The sequence below is a fragment of the Salmo salar genome, chromosome 28 (assembly GCF_965601325.2).
Source record: "Salmo salar chromosome 28, fSalSal1, whole genome shotgun sequence".
NCBI classification, from domain to species: Eukaryota; Metazoa; Chordata; class Actinopteri; order Salmoniformes; family Salmonidae; genus Salmo; species Salmo salar.
This window is the reverse complement of record NC_138318.1, coordinates 41,692,501-41,716,706: the sequence shown is the minus strand read 5'-3', so window position 1 is coordinate 41,716,706 and position 24,206 is coordinate 41,692,501. Positions and strand designations below refer to the sequence as shown.

Here is a 24,206-nt window from a genome sequence, read left to right as displayed (position 1 = left end):
GTTTTTTAAGTTACAAGCCTGAAACTTTTGAACATAGACTGCTGACACCCTGTGGAAGCCATAGGAATTGCATCCAGGGATTTACAATATAAACCTACAGGACGGTATCTCTCCAGGAACAGGGTTGGAGAGCCCTGGACTAGACAGATGTAAACCTACAGGAGGGTATCTCTCCAGGAACAGGGTTGGAGAGCCCTGCTCTACAAGTAATAATGGAAAAAACACTTGAGTGAATAAGGGATACAAAGTATATTGAAAGCAGGTGCTTCCACACAGGTGTGGTTCCTGAGTTAATTAAGCAATTAACTTCCCATCATGCTTAGGGTCATGTAGAAACATGCCCAGTTGCCTATTATTTAGGCTACCATGACTAGAAGAAGAGATCTCAGTGACTTGGAAAGAGGACTAGACAGATGTAGCATAGGGGGTTTAAAAGGTGTCTGTCACCAGATCTCAACTCAATTGAACACTTATGGGAGATTCTGTGAGTGGCGCCTGACACAGCGTGTTTTCCACCGCCATCAACAAAACACCAAATTATGTCATTTTCTCGTGGAAGAACGGTGTCACATCCCTCCAATAGAGTTCCAGACACTTGTCGAATCTATACCAAGATGCATTGAAGCTGTTCTGGTTCGTGGTGGCCCAATGCCCACTTAAGACACTTCATGTTGGTGTTTCCTTTATTTTGGCAGTTACCTGTATAGTCTTCTAGAGTAGCCATATCAACCCCCTCCGCTTTACTGTATGTTTTGTCACGTCCTGACCATAGAAAGCTCTTATTTGCTATGGTAGAGTAGGTCAGGGCGTGACTGGGGGTTGATCTAGTTTATTTATTTCTATGTGGGGTTCTAGGTTTGATTTTCTATGTTGGTGATTTGTATGATTCCCAATTAGAGGCAGCTGGTTATCGTTGTCTCTAATTGGGGATCATACTTAAGTAGCATTTTTTATTTTTTCCACCTGTGGGTTATGGGATATTGTTTGTGTGTTTTGAGTTAGTGCACGTAGCATCTCTGTTCGTTGTTAGTTTATTGTTTATTGGTTTTTGTCTTTGCTTAGTTTCACTTCCTAATAAAAGATGTGGAACGCTAGTCACGCTGTGCCTTGGTCCGACCATCATTATTCCGACGAACGTGACAATGTTTTGAAGTCAAGAGTCTTGAACTATACTTTCCTTTTAATGGAGAGGATCAGTTCTTTGTTAATACCTATGGTTTTATGAGCGGTATAAATTCCTCTCTTCTACGACGTGAGAGAGACTACATACTGCATGTAGGTGCTGTGATGACAGCCAGAAAACTGACAGTGTGTATGGCCCACATGGCACCCTATTCCCTGCATAGTGCACTACTTTAGACCAGAGCCCTATTTCCTATGTAGTGCACTAGTTTTGACCAAGGCCCATAGGGGAATAGGGTGCCATTTGAGCCTAAGACAAGAGGAGTTTATTTGGGGAAGAAGACGAGCTACTTCAGTTACAACTATGGGAAAGTAGTGTTCTATATAGGGAATAGGGTTCTATAGGGCTCTGGTCTAAAGTAGTGTTCTATATAGGGAATAGGGTTCTATAGGGCTCTGGTCTAAAGTAGTGTTCTATATAGGGAATAGGGTGCCATTTTGACCTTGGCCCATCTCTTTTATCTCACATCATTTGTTATATTTCTCAGGAATTATACCTTTAATTAACTTGGTGGCGGCTGCAGCGTTGAATGAATTATTCAATCCCTGTTAAAAATATGTACAGTATGTAGCATAAGCCTGGATCATTTCCTACGGGCCCATCCGCTGTGTGTGTGAACAGAGAGGAAATACTATCAGATGTTATAGTGTAAGGATTGGACCCTTTTTTAAAAGAAAATCTGCCTAAAATGACCCAAATCTAACTGCCTGTAGCTCAGGACCTGAAGCAAGGATATGCATATTCTTGATAGCATTTGATAGGAAACACTTTGAAGTTTGTGGAAATGTTAAATTGATGTAGGAGAATATAACACATTAGATCTGGTAAAAGACAATACAAAGAAAAGAACATGCTTTTTCTATAAAAAAAAATTAAAAATCCATTTTTTTTTTTAATTCAAGAGAAAAGCCATTATATCACTTAAGAGTCTAAGTGCAATTTAGATTTTGGCCACTAGATGGCTGCAGTGTATGTGCAAAGTTTTAGACTGATTCAAAGAACCATTGCATTACTGTTCAAAATGTTTTCAATACATTTTCAAGTACATAACTATAGAGAACATTCAAAAATTATATGGTAATACAAAATAAGCTGTTTTCGCTTTGTCATTATGGGGTATTGTGTGTAGATGGTTGAGGATTCTTTTTTTTTATCAATATCGAAATGTGGAAGAAGTCAAAGGGTCTGAATACTGTATAGTAAAATATATGAACTCACCGTACTGTAAGTCATTCTGGATAAAAGTGTCTGCTATATGTAAAAATAGCTCATCGTTAAACCAGTCTCACTGAGACTTAGACTGCTGTCTGTCTAAAAAAAAAAAAAATGATGTAGAACAAAATCCATTTTTGGTTTCTATTTATTTGAGTAAGAATTCTACTCCCGGTAAACCCAGTTTTGGAGGCAGAGGAGCTGTGGAAAAAAAGAGCTGCGTTATTGTGGCCCTCATTTTGAACAACCTGTCTCTGAGATGTGGAAACCAGGAAGAGTAGTTGCCTCTTCTGCAAATGCTAATGGAGATTCCTAATAAACAAATAAAATGAGAACGAGGTTGTGCTATAAAGCTTGGCTCTCATCTTCACACAGCCATTGAACACAATTACATTTAAATCTACGGCAATTTGAATGCCCAGAGATACCGTGACGAGATCCTGAGGCCCGTTGTCGTGCCATTCATCCGCCGCCATCACCTCATGTTTCAGTATGATAATGCACGACCCCATGTCGCAAGGATCTGTACAAAATACCTGGAGGCTGAAGATGTCTCAGTTCTTCCATGGCTTGCATACCTCACCAGACATGTCTCCCATTGAGCATGTTCGGGATGCTCTGGATCAACGTGTACGACAGTGTGTTCTAGTTCCAATATCCAGAAACTTCACACAACCATTGAAGAGGAGTGGGACAACATTCCACAGGCCACAATCAACAGCTTGATCAACTCCATGTGAAGGAGATGTGTCGCACTGCATGAGGCAAATGATGGTCACACCAGATACTGACTGGTTTTATGATCTACGCCCCTACTTTTCTTTTCTTTTCTTTTTTTAAAGGTACCTGACCTACAGATGCATATCTGTATTCCCAGTCATGTGAAATCCATAGATTAGGGATTGATGAATTTATTAAACTGACTGATTTCCTGATGAACTGTAACTCAGTAAAATCGTAGAAATTGTTGCATGTTGCGTTTTGAAATTTTTATTCAGTTTGCTACAGCAGGGAAATAATCCTTCAGTAACAGGACGTTAATTATTATGTGGATTATAATTAATGGCCGTTTTTGTAGGGGTTGCTAAATGTATCTTTAGGGCAAATCAAGTCTGACATTTTTATAAGTGGAAATTACAAACTTTAGAAGCCTTTTTTAAAACACAAATACTTGTAGAGTATTTGTGTTTTAAAAAAGGCTTCTAAAGTTTGTAATTTCCATTTATAAAAATGTCAGACTTGATTTTCCCTGCTTTGCAGTAAAATTCTTAGTAACAAAAGTGTTCAAAGCAAGATCCAACATCTGTGCATGATGCCATTTACATTCATTCATCTGTGCACCATTTACATTTACGTCATTTAGCAGACGCTCTTATCCAGAGCGTCTTACAGATTGGTGCATTCACCTTATGATATCCAGTGGAACAACCACTTTACAATAGTGCATCTAAATCTTTTAAGGGGGGGGGGGGGGTTAGAAGGATTACTTTATCCTATCCCAGGTATTCCTTAAAGAGGTGGGGTTTCAGGTGTCTACGGAAGGTGGTGATTGACTCCGCTGTCCTGGCGTCGTGAGGGAGCTTGTTCCACCATTGGGGTGCCAGAGCAGCGAACAGTTTTGACTGGGCTGAGCGGGAACTGTGCTTCCGCAGAGGTAGGGGGGGCCAACAGGCCAGAGGTGGATGAACGCAGTGCCCTTGTTTGGGTGTAGGGCCTGATCAGAGCCTGAAGGTACGGAGGTGCCGTTCCCCTCACAGCTCCGTAGGCAAGCACCATGGTCTTGTAGCAGATGCGAGCTTCAACTGGAAGCCAGTGGAGTGTTCGGAGGAGCGGGGTGACGTGAGAGAACTTGGGAAGGTTGAACACCAGACGGGCTGCGGCGTTCTGGATGAGTTGTAGGGGTTTGATGGCACAGGCAGGGAGCCCCGCCAACAGCGAGTTGCAGTAATCCAGACGGGAGATGACAAGTGCCTGGATTAGGACTTGCGCTGCTTCCTGTGTAAGGCAGGGATCGGGTCACCTACAGGATCGGGTCACCGCCTTGATGTTAGCGGAGAACGACAGGGTGTTGTCCAGGGTCACGCCGAGGCTCTTAGCACTCTGGGAGGAGGACACAATGGAGTTGTCCACCGTGATGGCGAGATCATGGAAAGGGCAGTCCTTCCCCGAGAGGAAGAGCAGCTCCGTCTTGCCGAGGTTCAGCTTGAGGTGGTGATCCATCATCCACACTGATATGTCTGCCAGACATGCAGAGATGCGATTCGCCACCTGGTTATCAGAATGGTGAAAGGAGAAGATGAATTGTGTGTCGTCTGCGTAGCAATGATAGGAGAGACCATGTGAGGATATGACAGAGCCAAGTGACTTGGTGTATAGCGAGAATAGGAGAGGGCCTAGAACTGAGCCCTGGGGGACACCAGTGGTGAGAGCATGTGGTGCGGAGACGGATTCTCGCCACGCCACCTGGTAGGAGCGACCTGTCAGGTAGGATGCAATCCAAGAGTGGGCCGCGCTGGAGATACCCAACTAGGAGAGGGCGGAGAGGAGGATCTGATGATTCACGGTATCAAAGGCAGCAGATAGGTCTAGAAGGATGAGGGCAGAGGAGAGAGAGTTAGCTTTAGCAGTGCGGAGAGCCTCCGTGACACAGAGAAGAGCAGTCTCAGTTGAATGACCAGCCTTGAAACCTGACTGATTTGGATCGAGAAGGTCATTCTGAGAGAGATGGCAGGAGAGCTGGCCAAGGTCGGCACGTTCAAGAGTTTTGGAGAGAAAAGAAAGAAGGGATACTGGTCTGTAGTTGTTGACATCGGAGGGATCGAGTGTAGGTTTTTTGAGAAGGGGTGCAACTCTCGCTCTCTTGAAGACAGAAGGGACGTAGCCAGCGGTCAAGGATGAGTTGATGAGCAAGGTGAGGTAAGGGAGAAGGTCTCCGGAAATGGTCTGGAGAAGAGAGGAGGGGATAGGGTCAAGTGGGCAGGTTGTTGGGCGTCCGGCCGTCACAAGTCGCAAGATTTCATATGGAGAGAGAGGGGAGAAAGAGGTCAAAGCATAGGGTAGGGCAATGTGAGCAGGACCAGCGGTGTCGTTTGACTTAACAAACGAGGATCGGATGTCGTCGACCTTCTTTTCAAAATGGTTGACGAAGTCATCCGCAGAGAGGGAGGAGGAGAGGGGGAGGAGGATTCAGGAGGGAGGAGAAGGTGGCAAAGAGCTTCCTAGGGTTAGAGGCAGATGCTTGGAAGTTAGAGTGGTAGAAAGTGGCTTTAACAGCAGAAACAGAGGAGGAAAATGTAGAGAGGAGGGAGTGAAAAGATGGCAGGTCCGCAGGGAGGCGAATTTTTCTCCATTTCCGCTCGGCTGCCCGGAGCCCTGTTCTGTGAGCTCGCAATGAGTCGTCAAGCCACGGAGCAGGAGAGGAGGACCGAGCCGGTCGGGAGGATAGGGGACATAGAGAGTCAAAGGATGCAGAAAGGGAGGAGAGGAGGGTTGAGGAGGCAGAATCAGGAGATTGGTTGGAGAAGGCTTGAGCAGAGGGAAGAGATGATAGGATGGAAGAGGAGAGAGAGAGCGATGGTTGCGACGGCGCAATACCATCTGAGTAGGGGCCGAGTGAGTAGTGTTGGAGGAGAGCGAGAGGGAAAAGGATACAAGGTAGTGATTGGAGACTTGGAGGGGAGTTGCAGTGAGATTAGTAGAAGAACAGGATCTAGTGAAGATGAGGTCAAGCGTATTGCCTGCCTTGTGAGTAGGAGGGGACGGTGAGAGGGTGAGGTGAAAAGAGGAGAGGAGTGGAAAGAAGGAGGCAGAGAGGAATGAGTCAAAGGTAGACGTGGGGAGGTTAAAGTCACCCAGAACTGTGAGGGGTGAGCCATCCACAGGAAAGGAACTTATCAAGGCGTCAAGCTCATTGATGCACTCTCCAAGGGAACCTGGAGGGCGATAAATGGTAAGGATGTTAAGCTTGAATGGGCTAGTGATTGTGACAGCATGGAATTCAAAGGAGGAGATAGACAGATGGGTCAGGGGAGAAAGAGAGAATGTCCACTTGGGAGAGATGAGGATTCCAGTGCCACCACCCCGCTGACCAGATGCTCTCGGGGTGTGCGAGAACACGTGGTCAGACGAGGAGAGAGCAGTAGGAGTAGCAGTGTTTTCTGTGGTAATCCATATTTCCGTCAGTGCCAAGAAGTCGAGGGACTGGAGGGTAGCATAGGCTGAGATGAACTCTGCCTTGTTGGCTGCAGACTGGCAGTTCCAGAGGCTGCCGGAGACCTGGAACTCCACGTTGGTCGTGCGCGCTGGGACCACCAGGTTAGAGTGGCAGCGGCCACGCGATGTGAAGCGTTTGTATGGCCTGTGCAGAGAGGAGAGAACAGGGATAGACAGACACATAGTTGATAGGCTACAGGAGAGGCTACACTAATGCAAAGGAGATTGGCATGAAAAATTAACTAAACAGCTGGGGAAGCGACAGAGCAGGGCCTCCCTCGCTAACAATTCACTGAAACACTAAAACGCTCAAATATAACTTTTCTAGCTACCTCTAGAAATTAAAATTGATGTAAACTACAGTGGTTCAATGTTTCCAGGAATAGGCTCAAACTTAGTTTATTCAGCTAGATGACTTGGTACAGTATTCTTCCGTGAAAACCCACCTAGTGCACCGTGTCCTATGACGCCGTAGGATATCACCTGGGACTCGCCTAGAAGTGTCTCCTGCATTTTATTGAACTATCCAAAACATATGGCGGACCTAGAGCTGTTCGTAGATCTATTATGATGCGTTGACCTTGGTTCCTGAACTGATATATTACCTGGGACTTAAAGGGATACGTCACTCTAATTGACTGTTAACTTTATGCAGGACTCAGCATCCTAATTTAACTTTTATTTTATTAGGATCCCCATTTAGCGACTTCTAAAGCAGCAGCTACTCTTCCTGGGTCCGTCACTGACCAAACTCACCTTGTCCAAAACGTGGCTGATCTTCCTGGGTCCGTCACTGACCAAACTCACCTTGTCCAAAACGTGGCTGATCTTCCTGGGTCCGTCACTGACCAAACTCACCTTGTCAAAAACGTGGCTGATCTTCCTGGGTCCGTCACTGACCAAACTCACCTTGTCCAAAACGTGGCTGATCTTCCTGGGTCCGTCACTGACCAAACTCACCTTGTCCAAAACGTGGCTGATCTTCCTGGGTCCGTCACTGACCAACTCACCTTGTCCAAAACATGGCTGATCTTCCTGGGTCCGTCACTGACCAAACTCACCTTGTCCAAAACGTGGCTGATCTTCCTGGGTCCGTCACTGACCAACTCACCTTGTCCAAAACATGGCTGATCTGACAAAGACCAACATGCTGGAAAGACTGTTGATTTTAAACCTTCCAAAAAATGAGAAAAGAATACCAACCTTCTAGGCAGTAAACCTACAATGTTTACTTAGACAAGCGGGACACATTCACATTAGAAACCGTTGGTAAAGCTCAGTCATACCTGCATACTTCTCAATGCTTGAAACACTGTAACAGACTGTAACAGTATCAAAAGTGTTGGCTGAAATGGATCTGCTCGTTCTAAAACTCCTGTCCTGTCGTCTGTCCGTCAGGGAACCTGGTTATCCATGGGGAGTTGGAGCAGCTTGTAGCCACCTTCCTGGGGGTGGAGTCCAGCATGGCCATGGGTATGGGCTTCGCTACCAATTCCATGAACATACCGGCACTGGTCGGCAAGGTGGGTCTTAAACGCACGCATACACACACACACACACACACACACACACACACACACACACACACACACACACACACACACACACACACACACACACTCTTTGTCATCTAACCAGATTGAAACAGTGTTCATTCTCAGAGAGCTCTGTGTTTTTAGTCTCTACTGAATCAAATGAAACTAAATTAGCTAAATGGTCAGAATGTCTGAATGGAATATTTGTGTCTGTAGTCTGATGATAGCATGGCCTAAATTAAAGAGAATTCCATCCACATGATAATAAATATACATTAAACTCAATACCTAGTCTGTGTTCCTATGGGCCCTGGTCAACAGTAGTGCACTATGTAGGGAATAGGGGGCCCTGGTCAACAGTAGTGCACTATGTAGGGAATAAGGGGGCCCTGGTCAACAGTAGTGCACTATGTAGGGAATAGGGGGCCCTGGTCAACAGTAGTGCACTATGTAGGGAATAAGGGGCCCTGGTCAACAGTAGTGCACTATGTAGGGAATAGGGGGCCCTGGTCAACAGTAGTGCACTATGTAGGGAATAGGGGGCCCTGGTCAACAGTAGTGCACTATGTAGGGAATAGGGGGCCCTGGTCAACAGTAGTGCACTATGTACGGAATAAGGGGCCCTGGTCAACAGTAGTGCACTATGTAGGGAATAAGGGGCCCTGGTCAACAGTAGTGCACTATGTAGGGAATATGGTTGCACTCACAAGACTCCCATTTACTCAATAAATGTTCGTTTTGTTCGATAAAGTCCATGTTTATATCCAAAAACCTTTTGTTAGCGCGTTTTGTTCAATAATCCACTGTCTCAAACAACATCCGGTGAAATTGCAGAGCGTGAAACTCAACAAAACAGAAATTCTCATAATAAACATACATAAAAGATACAAATGTTGTACACCAGCTTAAAGATAAACTTCTTGTTAATCCAACCCCTGTGTCAGATTTCAAAAAGGCTTTACGGCAAAAGCAAACCATGCGATTATCTGAGAACAGCGCCCAGCAGACAAATCATTACAAACAGTTAGCAGCCAAGAAGAGGAATAACAAAAGTCAGAAATAGCGATAAAATGTATCACTAACCTTTGATCTTCATATGGTTGCACTCCGAAGACTCCATGTTACACAATACATGTTTGTTTTGTTCGATAAAGTCCCTCTTTATGTCCAAAAACCTCAGTTTTGTTGGCGTGTTTTGTTCAGTAATCCATTGGAACAAAGCGCGGTCACAGCATGCAGACGAAAAATCTAAAAAGTACCATGAAAAGTTCATAGAAACATGTCAAACGATGTTTAAAATCAATCCTCAGGTTGTTTTTGTCATAAATAATCAATAATATTTCAACCGGACCAAAGCTTCGTCAATAGTAAAAGAGAAACTAGAATGTCGCGCTCCTGGTCACGCGCTGGACTCATGTCTGGAAATTTCCACTGTCCACTCATTGAATGTGCTGTTTCTCCCTCATTTTTCAGAGTAAAAGCCTGAAACGATGCCTAAAGACTGGCCACATGTAGAGGAAGCCATAGAGATCGTGAACTGGGTCCTAAGTCTTTATATGGTGGATAGGCTTTCAATGGAATAACAGCCTTTCAGAATTAAAGCACTTCCTGGATGGATTTTCTTCAGGTTTTCGCCTGCCATATCAGTTCTGTTATACTCACAGACATTATTTTAACAGTTTTGGAAACTTTAGAGTGTTTTCTATCCAAATCGAATTATATGCATATCCTAGCCTCTGGGCCTGAGTAGCAGGCAGTTTACTTTGGGCACGCTTTTCATCCAAAATTCCGAATACTGCCCCCTACCCTAATGAAGTTAAACATAACAGTAGAGCATGGAGGCTGAGGGCAGTCTAGACACACACACAGCCTTAGTTACAGGACAGACAGGAGAGGGCAGTCTAGACACACACACAGCCTTAGTTACAGGACAGACAGGAGAGGGCAGTCTAGACATGGAGAGGGCAGTGCACAGTGGAGGAGAGCAGGTCACCACTCCAGGGCTTGATTACCCCGTGTTCTGCTGAACCCAGCTCATTTATTAATTCAGAAATGTATTGATTCAGAGCGATCGTGTGTCACCAGCCCGGTTCGAAAGGAACGGCCAGGGTTTACCGTCGGAAACGCAGCAGTACAGCAGTCACTGATTGGTGATTAAGGGGAGGCGGACTCGGGGGGGGGTTTGGGGTATTTGTGTCAAGGACGAGGTCACAGTGGTGCTTCATGCATCTGAAGTGGTAGAGTAGCCCCAGCAGGAAGGCATAGAGGACCATGGCTTCCTCCTGCAGGGACTGGCTCGTTGGATGGATGGATGGATGGAGGCCTCAAGCCTGGTGTTCTACTGATGCTGACTATATTACCAGGCTAGGTCTCTGTCCACAGGGACTGGCTATAATACCAGGCTATATTACCAGGCTATAATACCAGGCTAGGTCTCTGTCCACAGGGACTGGCTATAATACCAGGCTATATTACCAGGCTATAATACCAGGCTAGGTCTCTGTCCACAGGGACTGGCTATAATACCAGGCTAGGTCTCTGTCCACAGGGACTGGCTATATTACCAGGCTATAATACCAGGCTAGGTCTCTGTCCACAGGGACTGGCTATATTACCAGGCTAGGTCTCTGTCCACAGGGACTGGCTATAATACCAGGCTATATTACCAGGCTAGGTCTCTGTCCACAGGGACTGGCTATATTACCAGGCTATATTACCAGGCTAGGTCTCTGTCCACAGGGACTGGCTATAATTCCAGGCTATATTACCAGGCTAGGTCTCTGTCCACAGGGACTGGCTATAATACCAGGCTATATTACCAGGCTATAATACCAGGCTAGGTCTCTGTCCACAGGGACTGGCTATAATACCAGGCTAGGTCTCTGTCCACAGGGACTGGCTATAATACCAGGCTATATTACCAGGCTAGGTCTCTGTCCACAGGGACTGGCTATAATACCAGGCTATATTACCAGGCTATAATACCAGGCTAGGTCTCTGTCCACAGGGACTGGCTATATTACCAGGCTAGGTCTCTGTCCACAGGGACTGGCTATAATACCAGGCTATATTACCAGGCTAGGTCTCTGTCCATAGGGACTGGCTATAATACCAGGCTATATTACCAGGCTATATTACCAGGCTATGTCTCTGTCCACAGGGACTGGCTATAATACCAGGCTATATTACCAGGCTATAATACCAGGCTATATTACCAGGCTATAATACCAGGCTAGGTCTCTGTCCACAGGGACTGGCTATAATACCAGGCTAGGTCGCTGTCCACAGGGACTGGCTATATTACCAGGCTAGGTCTCTGTCCACAGGGACTGGCTATAATACCAGGCTATATTACCAGGCTAGGTCTCTGTCCACAGGGACTGGCTATAATACCAGGCTATATTACCAGGCTATATTACCAGGCTATGTCTCTGTCCACAGGGACTGGCTATAATACCAGGCTATATTACCAGGCTATATTACCAGGCTAGGTCTCTGTCCACAGGGACTGGCTATATTACCAGGCTATATTACCAGGCTAGGTCTCTGTCCACAGGGACTGGCTATATTACCAGGCTATATTACCAGGCTATAATACCAGGCTAGGTCTCTGTCCACAGGGACTGGCTATATTACCAGGCTATATTACCAGGCTATAATACCAGGCTAGGTCTCTGTCCACAGGGACTGGCTATATTACCAGGCTATATTACCAGGCTATAATACCAGGCTAGGTCTCTGTCCACAGGGACTGGCTATATTACCAGGCTATATTACCAGGCTATATTACCAGGCTAGGTCTCTGTCCACAGGGACTGGCTATATAACCAGGCTATAATACCAGGCTAGGTCTCTGTCCACAGGGACTGGCTATATTACCAGGCTATATTACCAGGCTATAATACCAGGCTAGGTCTCTGTCCACAGGGACTGGCTATAATACCAGGCTATATTACCAGGCTATAATACCAGGCTAGGTCTCTGTCCACAGGGACTGGCTATAATACCAGGCTATATTACCAGGCTATAATACCAGGCTAGGTCTCTGTCCACAGGGACTGGCTATATTACCAGGCTAGGTCTCTGTCCACGGGGACTGGCTATATTACCAGGCTATATTACCAGGCTATAATACCAGGCTAGGTCTCTGTCCACAGGGACTGGCTATAATACCAGGCTATATTACCAGGCTATAATACCAGGCTAGGTCTCTGTCCACAGGGACTGGCTATATTACCAGGCTATATTACCAGGCTAGGTCTCTGTCCACAGGGACTGGCTATATTACCAGGCTATATTACCAGGCTAGGTCTCTGTCCACAGGGACTGGCTATATTACCAGGCTATGTCTCTGTCCACAGGGACTGGCTATATTACCAGGCTATATTACCAGGCTATATTACCAGGCTAGGTCTCTGTCCACAGGGACTGGCTATATTACCAGGCTATAATACCAGGCTAGGTCTCTGTCCACAGGGACTGGCTATATTACCAGGCTATAATACCAGGCTAGGTCTCTGTCCACAGGGACTGGCTATATTACCAGGCTATATTACCAGGCTATATTACCAGGCTAGGTCTCTGTCCACAGGGACTGGGTATATTACCAGGCTATATTACCAGGCTATATTACCAGGCTAGGTCTCTGTCCACAGGGACTGGCTATATTACCAGGCTATAATACCAGGCTAGGTCTCTGTCCACAGGGACTGGCTATAATACCAGGCTATATTACCAGGCTATAATACCAGGCTAGGTCTCTGTCCACAGGGACTGGCTATATATACCAGGCTATAATACCAGGCTAGGTCTCTGTCCACAGGGACTGGCTATATTACCAGGCTATATTACCAGGCTAGGTCTCTGTCCACAGGGACTGGCTATATTACCAGGCTATATTACCAGGCTAGGTCTCTGTCCACAGGGACTGGCTATATTACCAGGCTATGTCTCTGTCCACAGGGACTGGCTATATTACCAGGCTATGTCTCTGTCCACAGGGACTGGCTATATTACCAGGCTATATTACCAGGCTATATTACCAGGCTAGGTCTCTGTCCACAGGGACTGGCTATATTACCAGGCTATAATACCAGGCTAGGTCTCTGTCCACAGGGACTGGCTATATTACCAGGCTATAATACCAGGCTAGGTCTCTGTCCACAGGGACTGGCTATATTACCAGGCTATATTACCAGGCTATATTACCAGGCTAGGTCTCTGTCCACAGGGACTGGCTATATTACCAGGCTATAATACCAGGCTAGGTCTCTGTCCACAGGGACTATTACCAGGCTAGTTCTCTGTCCACAGGGACTGGCTATATTACCAGGCTATAATACCAGGCTAGGTCTCTGTCCACAGGGACTGGCTATATTACCAGGCTATGGCTATATTACCAGGCTATATTACCAGGCTAGGTCTCTGTCCACAGGGACTGGCTATATTACCAGGCTATATTACCAGGCTAGGTCTCTGTCCACAGGGACTGGCTATATTACCAGGCTATGTCTCTGTCCACAGGGACTGGCTATATTACCAGGCTATGTCTCTGTCCACAGGGACTGGCTATATTACCAGGCTATATTACCAGGCTATATTACCAGGCTAGGTCTCTGTCCACAGGGACTGGCTATATTACCAGGCTATAATACCAGGCTAGGTTTCTGTCCACAGGGACTGGCTATATTACCAGGCTATAATACCAGGCTAGGTCTCTGTCCACAGGGACTGGCTATATTACCAGGCTATATTACCAGGCTATATTACCAGGCTAGGTCTCTGTCCACAGGGACTGGCTATATTACCAGGCTATATTACCAGGCTATATTACCAGGCTAGGTCTCTGTCCACAGGGACTGGCTATATTACCAGGCTATAATACCAGGCTAGGTCTCTGTCCACAGGGACTGGCTATATTACCAGGCTATAATACCAGGCTAGGTCTCTGTCCACAGGGACTGGCTATATTACCAGGCTATATTACCAGGCTAGGTCTCTGTCCACAGGGACTGGCTATAATACCAGGCTATATTACCAGGCTAGGTCTCTGTCCACAGGGACTGGCTATATTACCAGGCTATAATACCAGGCTAGGTCTCTGTCCACAGGGACTGGCTATATTACCAGGCTATATTACCATGCTAGGTCTCTGTCCACCGGGACTGGCTATAATACCAGGCTATATTACCAGGCTATAATACCAGGCTAGGTCTCTGTCCACAGGGACTGTCTATATTACCAGGCTATAATACCAGGCTAGGTCTCTGTCCACAGGGACTGGCTATATTACCAGGCTATAATACCAGGCTAGGTCTCTGTCCACAGGGACTGGCTATAATACCAGGCTATAATACCAGGCTAGGTCTCTGTCCACAGGGACTGTCTATATTACCAGGCTATAATACCAGGCTAGGTCTCTGTCCACAGGGACTGTCTATATTACCAGGCTATATTACCAGGCTAGGTTTCTGCCCACAGGGACTGGCTATATTACCAGGCTAGGTTTCTGCCCACAGGGACTGGCTATATTACCAGGCTATAATACCAGGCTAGGTCTCTGTCCACAGGGACTGTCTATATTACCAGGCTATATTACCAGGCTACCGGCTGGTTCTGCCCACAGGGACTGGCTATATTACCAGGCTATAATACCAGGCTATAATACCAGGCTAGGTCTCTGTCCACAGGGACTGTCTATATTACCAGGCTATATTACCAGGCTATAATACCAGGCTAGGTCTCTGTCCACAGGGACTGTCTATATTACCAGGCTATAATACCAGGCTATAATACCAGGCTAGGTCTCTGTCCACAGGGACTGTCTATATTACCAGGCTATAATACCAGGCTAGGTCTCTGTCCACAGGGACTGTCTATATTACCAGGCTATATTACCAGGCTAGGTTTCTGCCCACAGGGACTGTCTATATTACCAGGCTAGGTTTCTGCCCACAGGGACTGGCTATATTACCAGGCTATAATACCAGGCTAGGTCTCTGTCCACAGGGACTGGCTATATTACCAGGCTATAATACCAGGCTATAATACCAGGCTAGGTCTCTGTCCACAGGGACTGGCTATATTGCCAGGCTATATTACCAGGCTATATTACCAGGCTATATTACCAGGCTATATTACCAGGCTATAATACCAGGCTATAATACCAGGCTAGGTTTCTGCCCACAGGGACTGGCTATATTACCAGGCTATATTACCAGGCTATAATACCAGGCTATAATACCAGTCTAGGTTTCTGCCCACAGGGACTGGCTATAATACCACATACAGTACCAGTCAAATGTTTGGACACACCTGCTCATTCAAGGGTTTTTCTTTATTTTTTACTATTTTCTACATTGTAGAATAATAGTGAAGACATCAACACTATGAAATAACACATGTGGAATCATGTAGTAACCAAAAACGTGTTAAACAATTCAAAATATATTTTATGTTCGGTCTGCATGGTCAATGCAGCACGTGCAACAATGTTGATGACAACGATGTTGTTTTCACAATAAAATCTTCTTAATATAAATCCTCAAGCGTTCTATAATAACACTTTTAGTTTGAGTTTCTTACATCTGCAAACAGCTAGTTTGTCTTTTCTTAGCAAGTTGGGCCTAAATCTTGTTAGCTGCCCTTCCTGGTTAAATAAAGGTTAAATCAAATGCTAATCGCTATTTAGGTGGCTAGCTAGCTAATAAATATACTGAGTCTGAGCCAACATTAATTAGTTATACAGCCTGATAATAGCAGTGGTGGAGACCTAAATCAGCATGATGTTTGTGCAACAGTATTTCGTCCCTTAGGAAACACTTATCAACACTATAGTTCCTAAACTATAAAAATAAACACTTTGGTTCCTATCACAATAACTTCTCCCTGGCATTTTCATTAGTTGTTGTGTCAAACAACACTGTATTCCAAATGTCCTCTATGGAATTATAATAATCATTCTATTTCCATGATTCCAACAGTTCACCCAACATTTTCGTTATAAATAAGGCCTAGATTGTTTGCCTATATCGTGCAGCCTTATGTAGCAGTGTGGAAATTATCTCAAATGAGTGCAGGAAATGTATGAAAATGTTGAAAATGATTTTTGGTTAAATTGAACAGTATAAACCAATCAGAATGGAGAAAGACCCATTTGAAATACCGTAAAAAAAAAAAAAAAATGTTTGTTAAAATAAGATCAGAGTTGACTTTTGTCATGACATTGCTCTGTTGAGGAGGTGTATGACCCCCCCACCACTATAAATACCTTTCCCCTTTTCTCTCCACTCTACAGAATGGACTCTTGGAAAGCCTTTTGTTAACTTAGAGAGTATGGTAACATCAAAAAGGTTGGGGAATGGAACAATATTTCCCTTTCTCATCCAGTTGAAAGTGTCCGTTGGTACTTAAAGAATATGATCTCAGATCAGTTGTTGTCTGGGACATTATATCTGATGACAGGACGACAAAATATGATGTCAGATCAGTTGTTGTCTGGGACATTATATCTGACGACAGGACGACATAATATGATGTCAGATCAGTTGTTGTCTGAGACATATCTGATGACAGGATGACATAATATGATGTCAGATCAGTTGTTGTCTGAGACATTATATCTGATGACAGGACGACATAATATGATGTCAGATCAGTTGTTGTCTGAGACATATCTGATAACAGGACGACATAATATGATGTCAGATCAGTTGTTGTCTGAGACATTATATCTGATGACAGGACGACATAAACTGTATCTTGGAAAGTCTACACATTGTAGTTATCAGATTTACATGGAATTGTTGTGCAATTTAATTGTTTAAATATGAAACTATTTGTGAAAAGAATAATGTAATTTTAGCCTCTTTAATAAGAGAATTGTTTCACAGTAAAAACATAGGCCCAGTCAGTGGCCACGCCCAAGTGAACAGACATTGGTTGAGAACTATGAAACACGCCCTTCTCTCCCCCAATACAAAAGCCCGTTGACGGAAGTCAACCTCAGTCCCCGACGACGTGAGGACTGGTGTCCATTCGTTTTAAAAGGGCTAATTTCAACGTGGAGGTGACGATCACCACGCTGGAATGGTGAATTTCATCTAGACCAGCCAGAATACACACACGAGCCGATTATGGCAACTTGGTATGAGCTTTGGACACTTATTCACTAAAGAAGTGATACATCCTAGACGTTCAGTTATCAGCTGCAGCTGTAAATGTCCGTGGCCTAGGATAGGACAGAAAAACTCCCCTATGAGAACGACAGGGTACTTCAATGTATCCGCTCTACAACACTACGACCAGAAAGATTCTTCAAAGGGTAATGGCGATCTCTGATGGGCAAACCAGTCTTCCATCTATCGAAGTGCAGCTCAGAGTAAATATATATCATGCATTTTCATTTACCGAATGGGCGGTTATTAGAATGCATAAGATTCTGTATTTACGGTAGCATAGCTTCTCAAGGTCCGATAGACCCAATCTCCTTTGTCCCTCAGTCTTCCCGCTCTTTCATTCAAAACCCAACTCCCTTTCTTTGTGTAACCATCCGTCATATCGGTTTCATCCGCTAGGGACTTTTTCTTTTATGACATGATTGGTAATCGATGTATGATCTATCCTGTGTATATGTAATTCTGTGTGATTTATTTAGGTATTTCGTAAATAAATAATTAATCCAATTGTTGTATTGCTGATTGAACTTGTGTTAGCCAGGGTTCGTGTAGATAACCAATAATTTTACGACGTTCAGATGAGACTGAATAAGGTGCTAATTAATAGTTGACTGCTGTTGATATGAAAGATCTTCAGATCTTTAAGAGAGTTTATTCAGAAGACAGCAGCTCTATAAACACTCTTCTGGGGTGCCCCAGGTTATGGCTGTGTGTTTTGGTTCATTGTCATGCCGGAATACCCATCCACGACCCATTTTCAATGCCCTGGCTGAGGGAAGGAGGTTCTCACCCAAGATTTGGCGGTACATGGCCCTGTCCATCGTCCCTTTGATGCAGTGAAGTTGTCCTGTCCCCTTAGCAGAAAAACACCCTCAAAGCATAATGTTTCCACCTCCATGTTTGACGGTGGAGATGGTGTTCTTGGGGTCATAGGCAGCATTCCTCCTCCTCCAAACGCGGCGAGTTGAGTTGATGCCAAAGAGCTCCATTATGGTCTCATCTGACCACAACACTTTCACCCAGTTGTCCTCTGAATCATTCAGATGTTCATTGGCAAACTTCAGATGGGCATGTATATGTGCTTTCTTGAGCAGGGGGACCTTGCGGGCGCTCCAGGATTTCAGTCCTTCACGGCGTAGTGTGTTACCAATTGTTTTCTTGGTGACTATGGTCCCAGCTGCCTTGAGATCATTGACAAGATCCTCCCGTGTAGTTCTGGACTGATTCCTCATGATCATTGCAACTCCACGAGGTGAGATCTTGCATGGAGCCCCAGGCCGAGGGAGATTGACAGTTGTTTTATGTTTCTTCAAATTTGCGAATAATCACACCAACTGTTGTCACTTTCTCACCAAGCTGCTTGGCGATGGTCTTGTAGCCCATTCCAGCCTTGTGTAGGTCTACAATCTTGTCCCTGACATCCTGGATGAGCTCTTTGGTCTTGGCCATGGTGGAGAGTTTGGAATCTGATTGATTGATTGCTTCTGTGGACAGGTGTCTTTTTTACAGGTAACAAGCTGTGGTTAGGAGCACTCCCTTTAAGAGTGTGCTCCTAATCTCAGCTCGTTACCTGTATAAAAGACACCTGGGAGCCAGAAATCTTTCTGATTGAGAGGGGGTCAAATACTTATTTCCCTCATTAAAATACAAATCAATTTGACATTTTTGACATGCGGTTTTCTGGATTTTGTTTGTTGTTATTCTGTCTCTCACTGTTTAAAATAAACCTACCATTAAAATTATAGACTGATCATTTCTATATCAGTGGGCAAACGTACAAAATCACCAGGGGATCAAATACTTTTTTTCCCTCACTGTAGAACTGCCCCATTTGGTCTATCCCTATTAATAATATAGGAAGAATAGAAATTGGACTCAATATTAGCAGTATTTGCGCCTGAGGCCGCTGCCAATGTCCAGTATGAGGACCTCTCAGAGTAACTAATGATGGAATGTTATAAACTGACTTACATGGGCTGTGGTTGCTATAGTGCAACAGAGCCCAAGCCCTCTATGTGATTTGAAAACCGAGGGGTTATTCAAGTTTATGGAATTCACATTTGAACTTATTAAAGCATGTGGGTGAGAATATCACAGTGGGCTTCTCTTTTGAGCTGGCAATAGCAGATCTAAGAGTGGATTTCAAATGAATGGGTACAAGATTACAACTGACAACACCACTGGCAGTATAGACAACAGTACGGAGATAACACTTAGAAAGGATGGGAGGTATTACAACAGTACAACAGTATGGAGATAACACTTAGAAAGGATGGGAGGTATTACAACAGTACAACAGTATGGAGATAACACTTAGAAAGGATGGGAGGTATTACAACAGTACAACAATACGGAGATAACACTTAGACAGGATGGGAGGTATTACAACAGTACAACAATACGGAGATAACACTTAGACAGGATGGGAGGTATTACAACAGTACGGAGATAACACTTAGACAGGATGGGAGGTATTACAACAGTACGGAGATAACACTTAGGAAGTGTGGGAGGTATTACAACAGTACGGAGATAACACTTAGCCAGGATGGGAGGTATTACAACAGTACGGAGATAACACTTAGGAAGGATGGGAGGTATTACAACAGTACAACAGTACGGAGATAACACTTATGAAGTGTGGGAGGTATTACAACAGTACGGAGATAACACTTAGGAAGGATGGGAGGTATTACAACAGTACAACAGTACGGAGATAACACTTAGACAGGATGGGAGGTATTACAACAGAATGGAGATAACACTTAGAAAGGATGGGAGGTATTACAACAGTACGGAGATAACACTTAGGAAGTGTGGGAGGTATTACAACAGTACGGAGATAACACTTAGGAAGGATGGGAGGTATTACAACAGTACAACAGTACGGAGATAACACTTATGAAGTGTGGGAGGTATTACAACAGTACGGAGATAACACTTAGGAAGGATGGGAGGTATTACAACAGTACAAGAGTACGGAGATAACACTTAGACAGGATGGGAGGTATTACAACAGTACGGAGATAACACTTAGAAAGGATGGGAGGCATTACAACAGTACGGAGATAACACTTAGGAAGTGTGGGAGGTATTACAACAGTACGGAGATAACACTTAGACAGGATGGGAGGTATTACAACAGTACGGAGATAACACTTAGGAAGGATGGGAGGTATTACAACAGTACAACAGTACGGAGATAACACTTATGAAGTGTGGGAGGTATTACAACAGTACGGAGATAACACTTAGGAAGGATGGGAGGTATTACAACAATACAAAGATAACACTTAGGAAGGATGGGAGGTATAACCTGAGTGGGGCTTTCAACTAATCAGCATCCAGGGTCCAAACATCCCATTTAATTATTGATGATGATCCCTCGTTTAGGAGCCTGATATACAGTCTGACGGTTACGTTCACCCAACTCTCTGTCTTCAAGTGTTTTATCAAACTTTAGGGACATTTATAAACAGGGGAGGGACAGGCGGGATGTTATTGATGATGGTTGGATAATGTTCCCTGTTGTCTCAGGCCTGTTGTCTCAGGCTTGTTGTCTCAGGCTTGTTGTCTCAGGCCTGTTGTCTCAGGCCTGTTGTCTCAGGCTTGTTGTCTCAGGCTTGTTGTCTCAGGCTTGTTGTCTCAGGCCTGTTGTCTCAGGCTTGTTGTCTCAGGCCTGTTGTCTCAGGCCTGTTGTCTCAGGCTTGTTGTCTCAGGCCTGTTGTCTCAGGCTTTTTGTCTCAGGCCTGTCTGTTGTCTCAGGCTTGTTGTCTCAGGCCTGGTTGTGCTTTATAGCCAACTCCTATCATCTTTGTTTATGCATAGGAGTTGGCTATACAGCACCAATAGACTACACCTAATCTATACAGCACCAACAGACTACACCTAATCTATACAGCACCAACAGACTACACCTAATCTATACAGCACCAAGACTACACCTAATCTATACAGCACCAACAGACTACACCTAATCTATACAGCACCAACAGACTACACCTAATCTATACAGCACCAACAGACTACACCTAATCTATACAGCACCAAGACTACACCTAATCTATACAGCACCAAGACTACACCTAATCTATACAGCACCAACAGACTACACCTAATCTATACAGCCCCAACAGACTACACCTAATCTATACAGCACCAACAGACTACACCTAATCTATACAGCACCAACAGACTACACCTAATCTATACAGCACCAAGACTACACCTAATCTATACAGCACCAACAGACTACACCTAATCTATACAGCACCAACAGACTACACCTAATCTATACAGCACCAACAGACTACACCTAATCTATACAGCCCCAACAGACTACACCTAATCTATACAGCACCAACAGACTACACCTAATCTATACAGCACCAACAGACTACACCTAATCTATACAGCACCAAGACTACACCTAATCTATACAGCACCAACAGACTACACCTAATCTATACAGCACCAACAGACTACACCTAATCTATACAGCACCAACAGACTACACCTAATCTATACAGCACCAACAGACTACACCTAATCTATACAGCACCAATAGACTACACCTAATCTATACAGCACCAACAGACTACACCTAATCTATACAGCACCAATAGACTACACCTAATCTATACAGCACCAACAGACTACACCTAATCTATACAGCACCAACAGACTACACCTAATCTATACAGCACCAAGACTACACCTAATCTATACAGCACCAACAGACTACACCTAATCTATACAGCACCAACAGACTACACCTAATCTATACAGCACCAACAGACTACACCTAATCTATACAGCACCAAGACTACACCTAATCTATACAGCACCAAGACTACACCTAATCTATACAGCCCCAACAGACTACACCTAATCTATACAGCCCCAACAGACTACACCTAATCTATACAGCACCAACAGACTACACCTAATCTATACAGCACCAACAGACTACACCTAATCTATACAGCACCAAGACTACACCTAATCTATACAGCACCAACAGACTACACCTAATCTATACAGCACCAACAGACTACACCTAATCTATACAGCACCAACAGACTACACCTAATCTATACAGCCCCAACAGACTACACCTAATCTATACAGCACCAACAGACTACACCTAATCTATACAGCACCAACAGACTACACCTAATCTATACAGCACCAAGACTACACCTAATCTATACAGCACCAACAGACTACACCTAATCTATACAGCACCAACAGACTACACCTAATCTATACAGCACCAACAGACTACACCTAATCTATACAGCACCAACAGACTACACCTAATCTATACAGCACCAACAGACTACACCTAATCTATACAGCACCAACAGACTACACCTAATCTATACAGCACCAACAGACTACACCTAATCTATACAGCACCAACAGACTACACCTAATCTATACAGCACCAACAGACTACACCTAATCTATACAGCACCAACAGACTACACCTAATCTATACAGCACCAACAGACTACACCTAATCTATACAGCACCAACAGACCTGGGACAGTGTAATTTTGTGCTAGTACTACTTTGTAACCCATTGTGTTTCCTGTTCTTTGTTTCCAGGGCTGTCTGATTCTGAGTGATGAGCTGAACCACACCTCTCTGATCTTGGGGGCCAGGTTGTCAGGGGCAACTATCCGGGTGTTCAAGCACAACAGTAAGTCGACATGCTCTCAAAGTAAAGTACTCAAACCACCAACACATACAGTCGTGGCCAAACGTTTTGAGAATGACACAAATATGCATTTCCACAAAGTTTGCTGCTTCAGTGTCTTTAGATATTTTTGATCAGATGTAACTATGGAATACTGAAGTATAATTACAAGCATTTCATAAGTGTCAAAGGCTTTTATTGACCAGTACATGAAGTTGATGCAAATTACCCTTCTTTTTCAAGACCTCTGCAATCCGCCCTGGCACGCTGTCAATTAACTTCTGGGCCACATCCTGACTGATGGCAGCCCAGTTCTTGCATAATCAATGCTTGGAGTTTGTCAGAATTGGTGGGTTTTTGTTTGTCCACCCGCCTCTTGAGGATTGACCACACAGTTCTCACTGGGATTAAGGTCTGGGGAGTTTCCTGGCCATGGACCCAAAATATCGATGTTTTGTTCCCCAAACCACTTAGTTATCACTTTTGCCTTATGGCAAGGTGCTCCATCATGCTGGAAAAGGCATTGTTCGTCACCAAACTGTTCCTGGATGGTTGGGAGAAGTTGTTCTCGGAGGATGTGTTGGTACCATTCTTTATTCATGGCTGTGTTCTTAGGCAAAATTGTGAGTGAGCCCACTCCCTTGGCTGAGAAGCAACCCCACACATGAATGGTCTCAGGATGCTTTACTGTTGGCATGACACAGGACTGATGGTTGCGCTCACCTTGTCTTCTCCGGACAAGCTTTTTTCCGGACGCACCAAACAATCGGAAAGGGGATTCATCAGAGAAAATGACTTTTACCCCAGTCCTCAGCAGTCCAATCCCTGTACCTTTTGCAGAATATCAGTCTGTCCCTGATGTTTTTCCTGGAGAGAAGTGGCTTCTTTGCTGCCCTTCTTGACACCAGGCCATCCTCCAAAAGTCTTTGCCTCACTGTGCGTGCAGATGCACTCACACCTGCCTGCTGCCGTTCCTGAGCAAGCTCTGTACTGGTGGTGCCCCGATCCCGCAGCTGAATCAACTTTAGGAGACGGTCCTGGCGCTTGCTGGACTTTCTCGGGCACCCTGAAGCCTTCTTCACAACAATTGAACAGCTCTCCTTGAAGTTCTTGATGATCCGATAAATGGTTGATTCAGGTGCAATCTTACTGGCAGCAATATCCTTGCCTGTGAAGCCCTTTTT

General features: G+C 44.6%; 1 protein-coding gene across 1 annotated transcript in view; it reads left to right on the top strand.

The window, feature by feature from the left end:
* The window catches only part of LOC106591118 (serine palmitoyltransferase 3), a 100,126-nt gene that overhangs the window by 33,565 nt on the left and 42,355 nt on the right, over window positions 1-24,206 (top strand). The window contains exons 5-6 of the mRNA XM_045710244.2: window positions 8,006-8,130; window positions 22,932-23,025. Of these exons, the coding sequence (XP_045566200.1) occupies window positions 8,006-8,130; window positions 22,932-23,025 (219 nt within the window). The remainder of the gene's footprint in view (window positions 1-8,005; window positions 8,131-22,931; window positions 23,026-24,206) is intronic.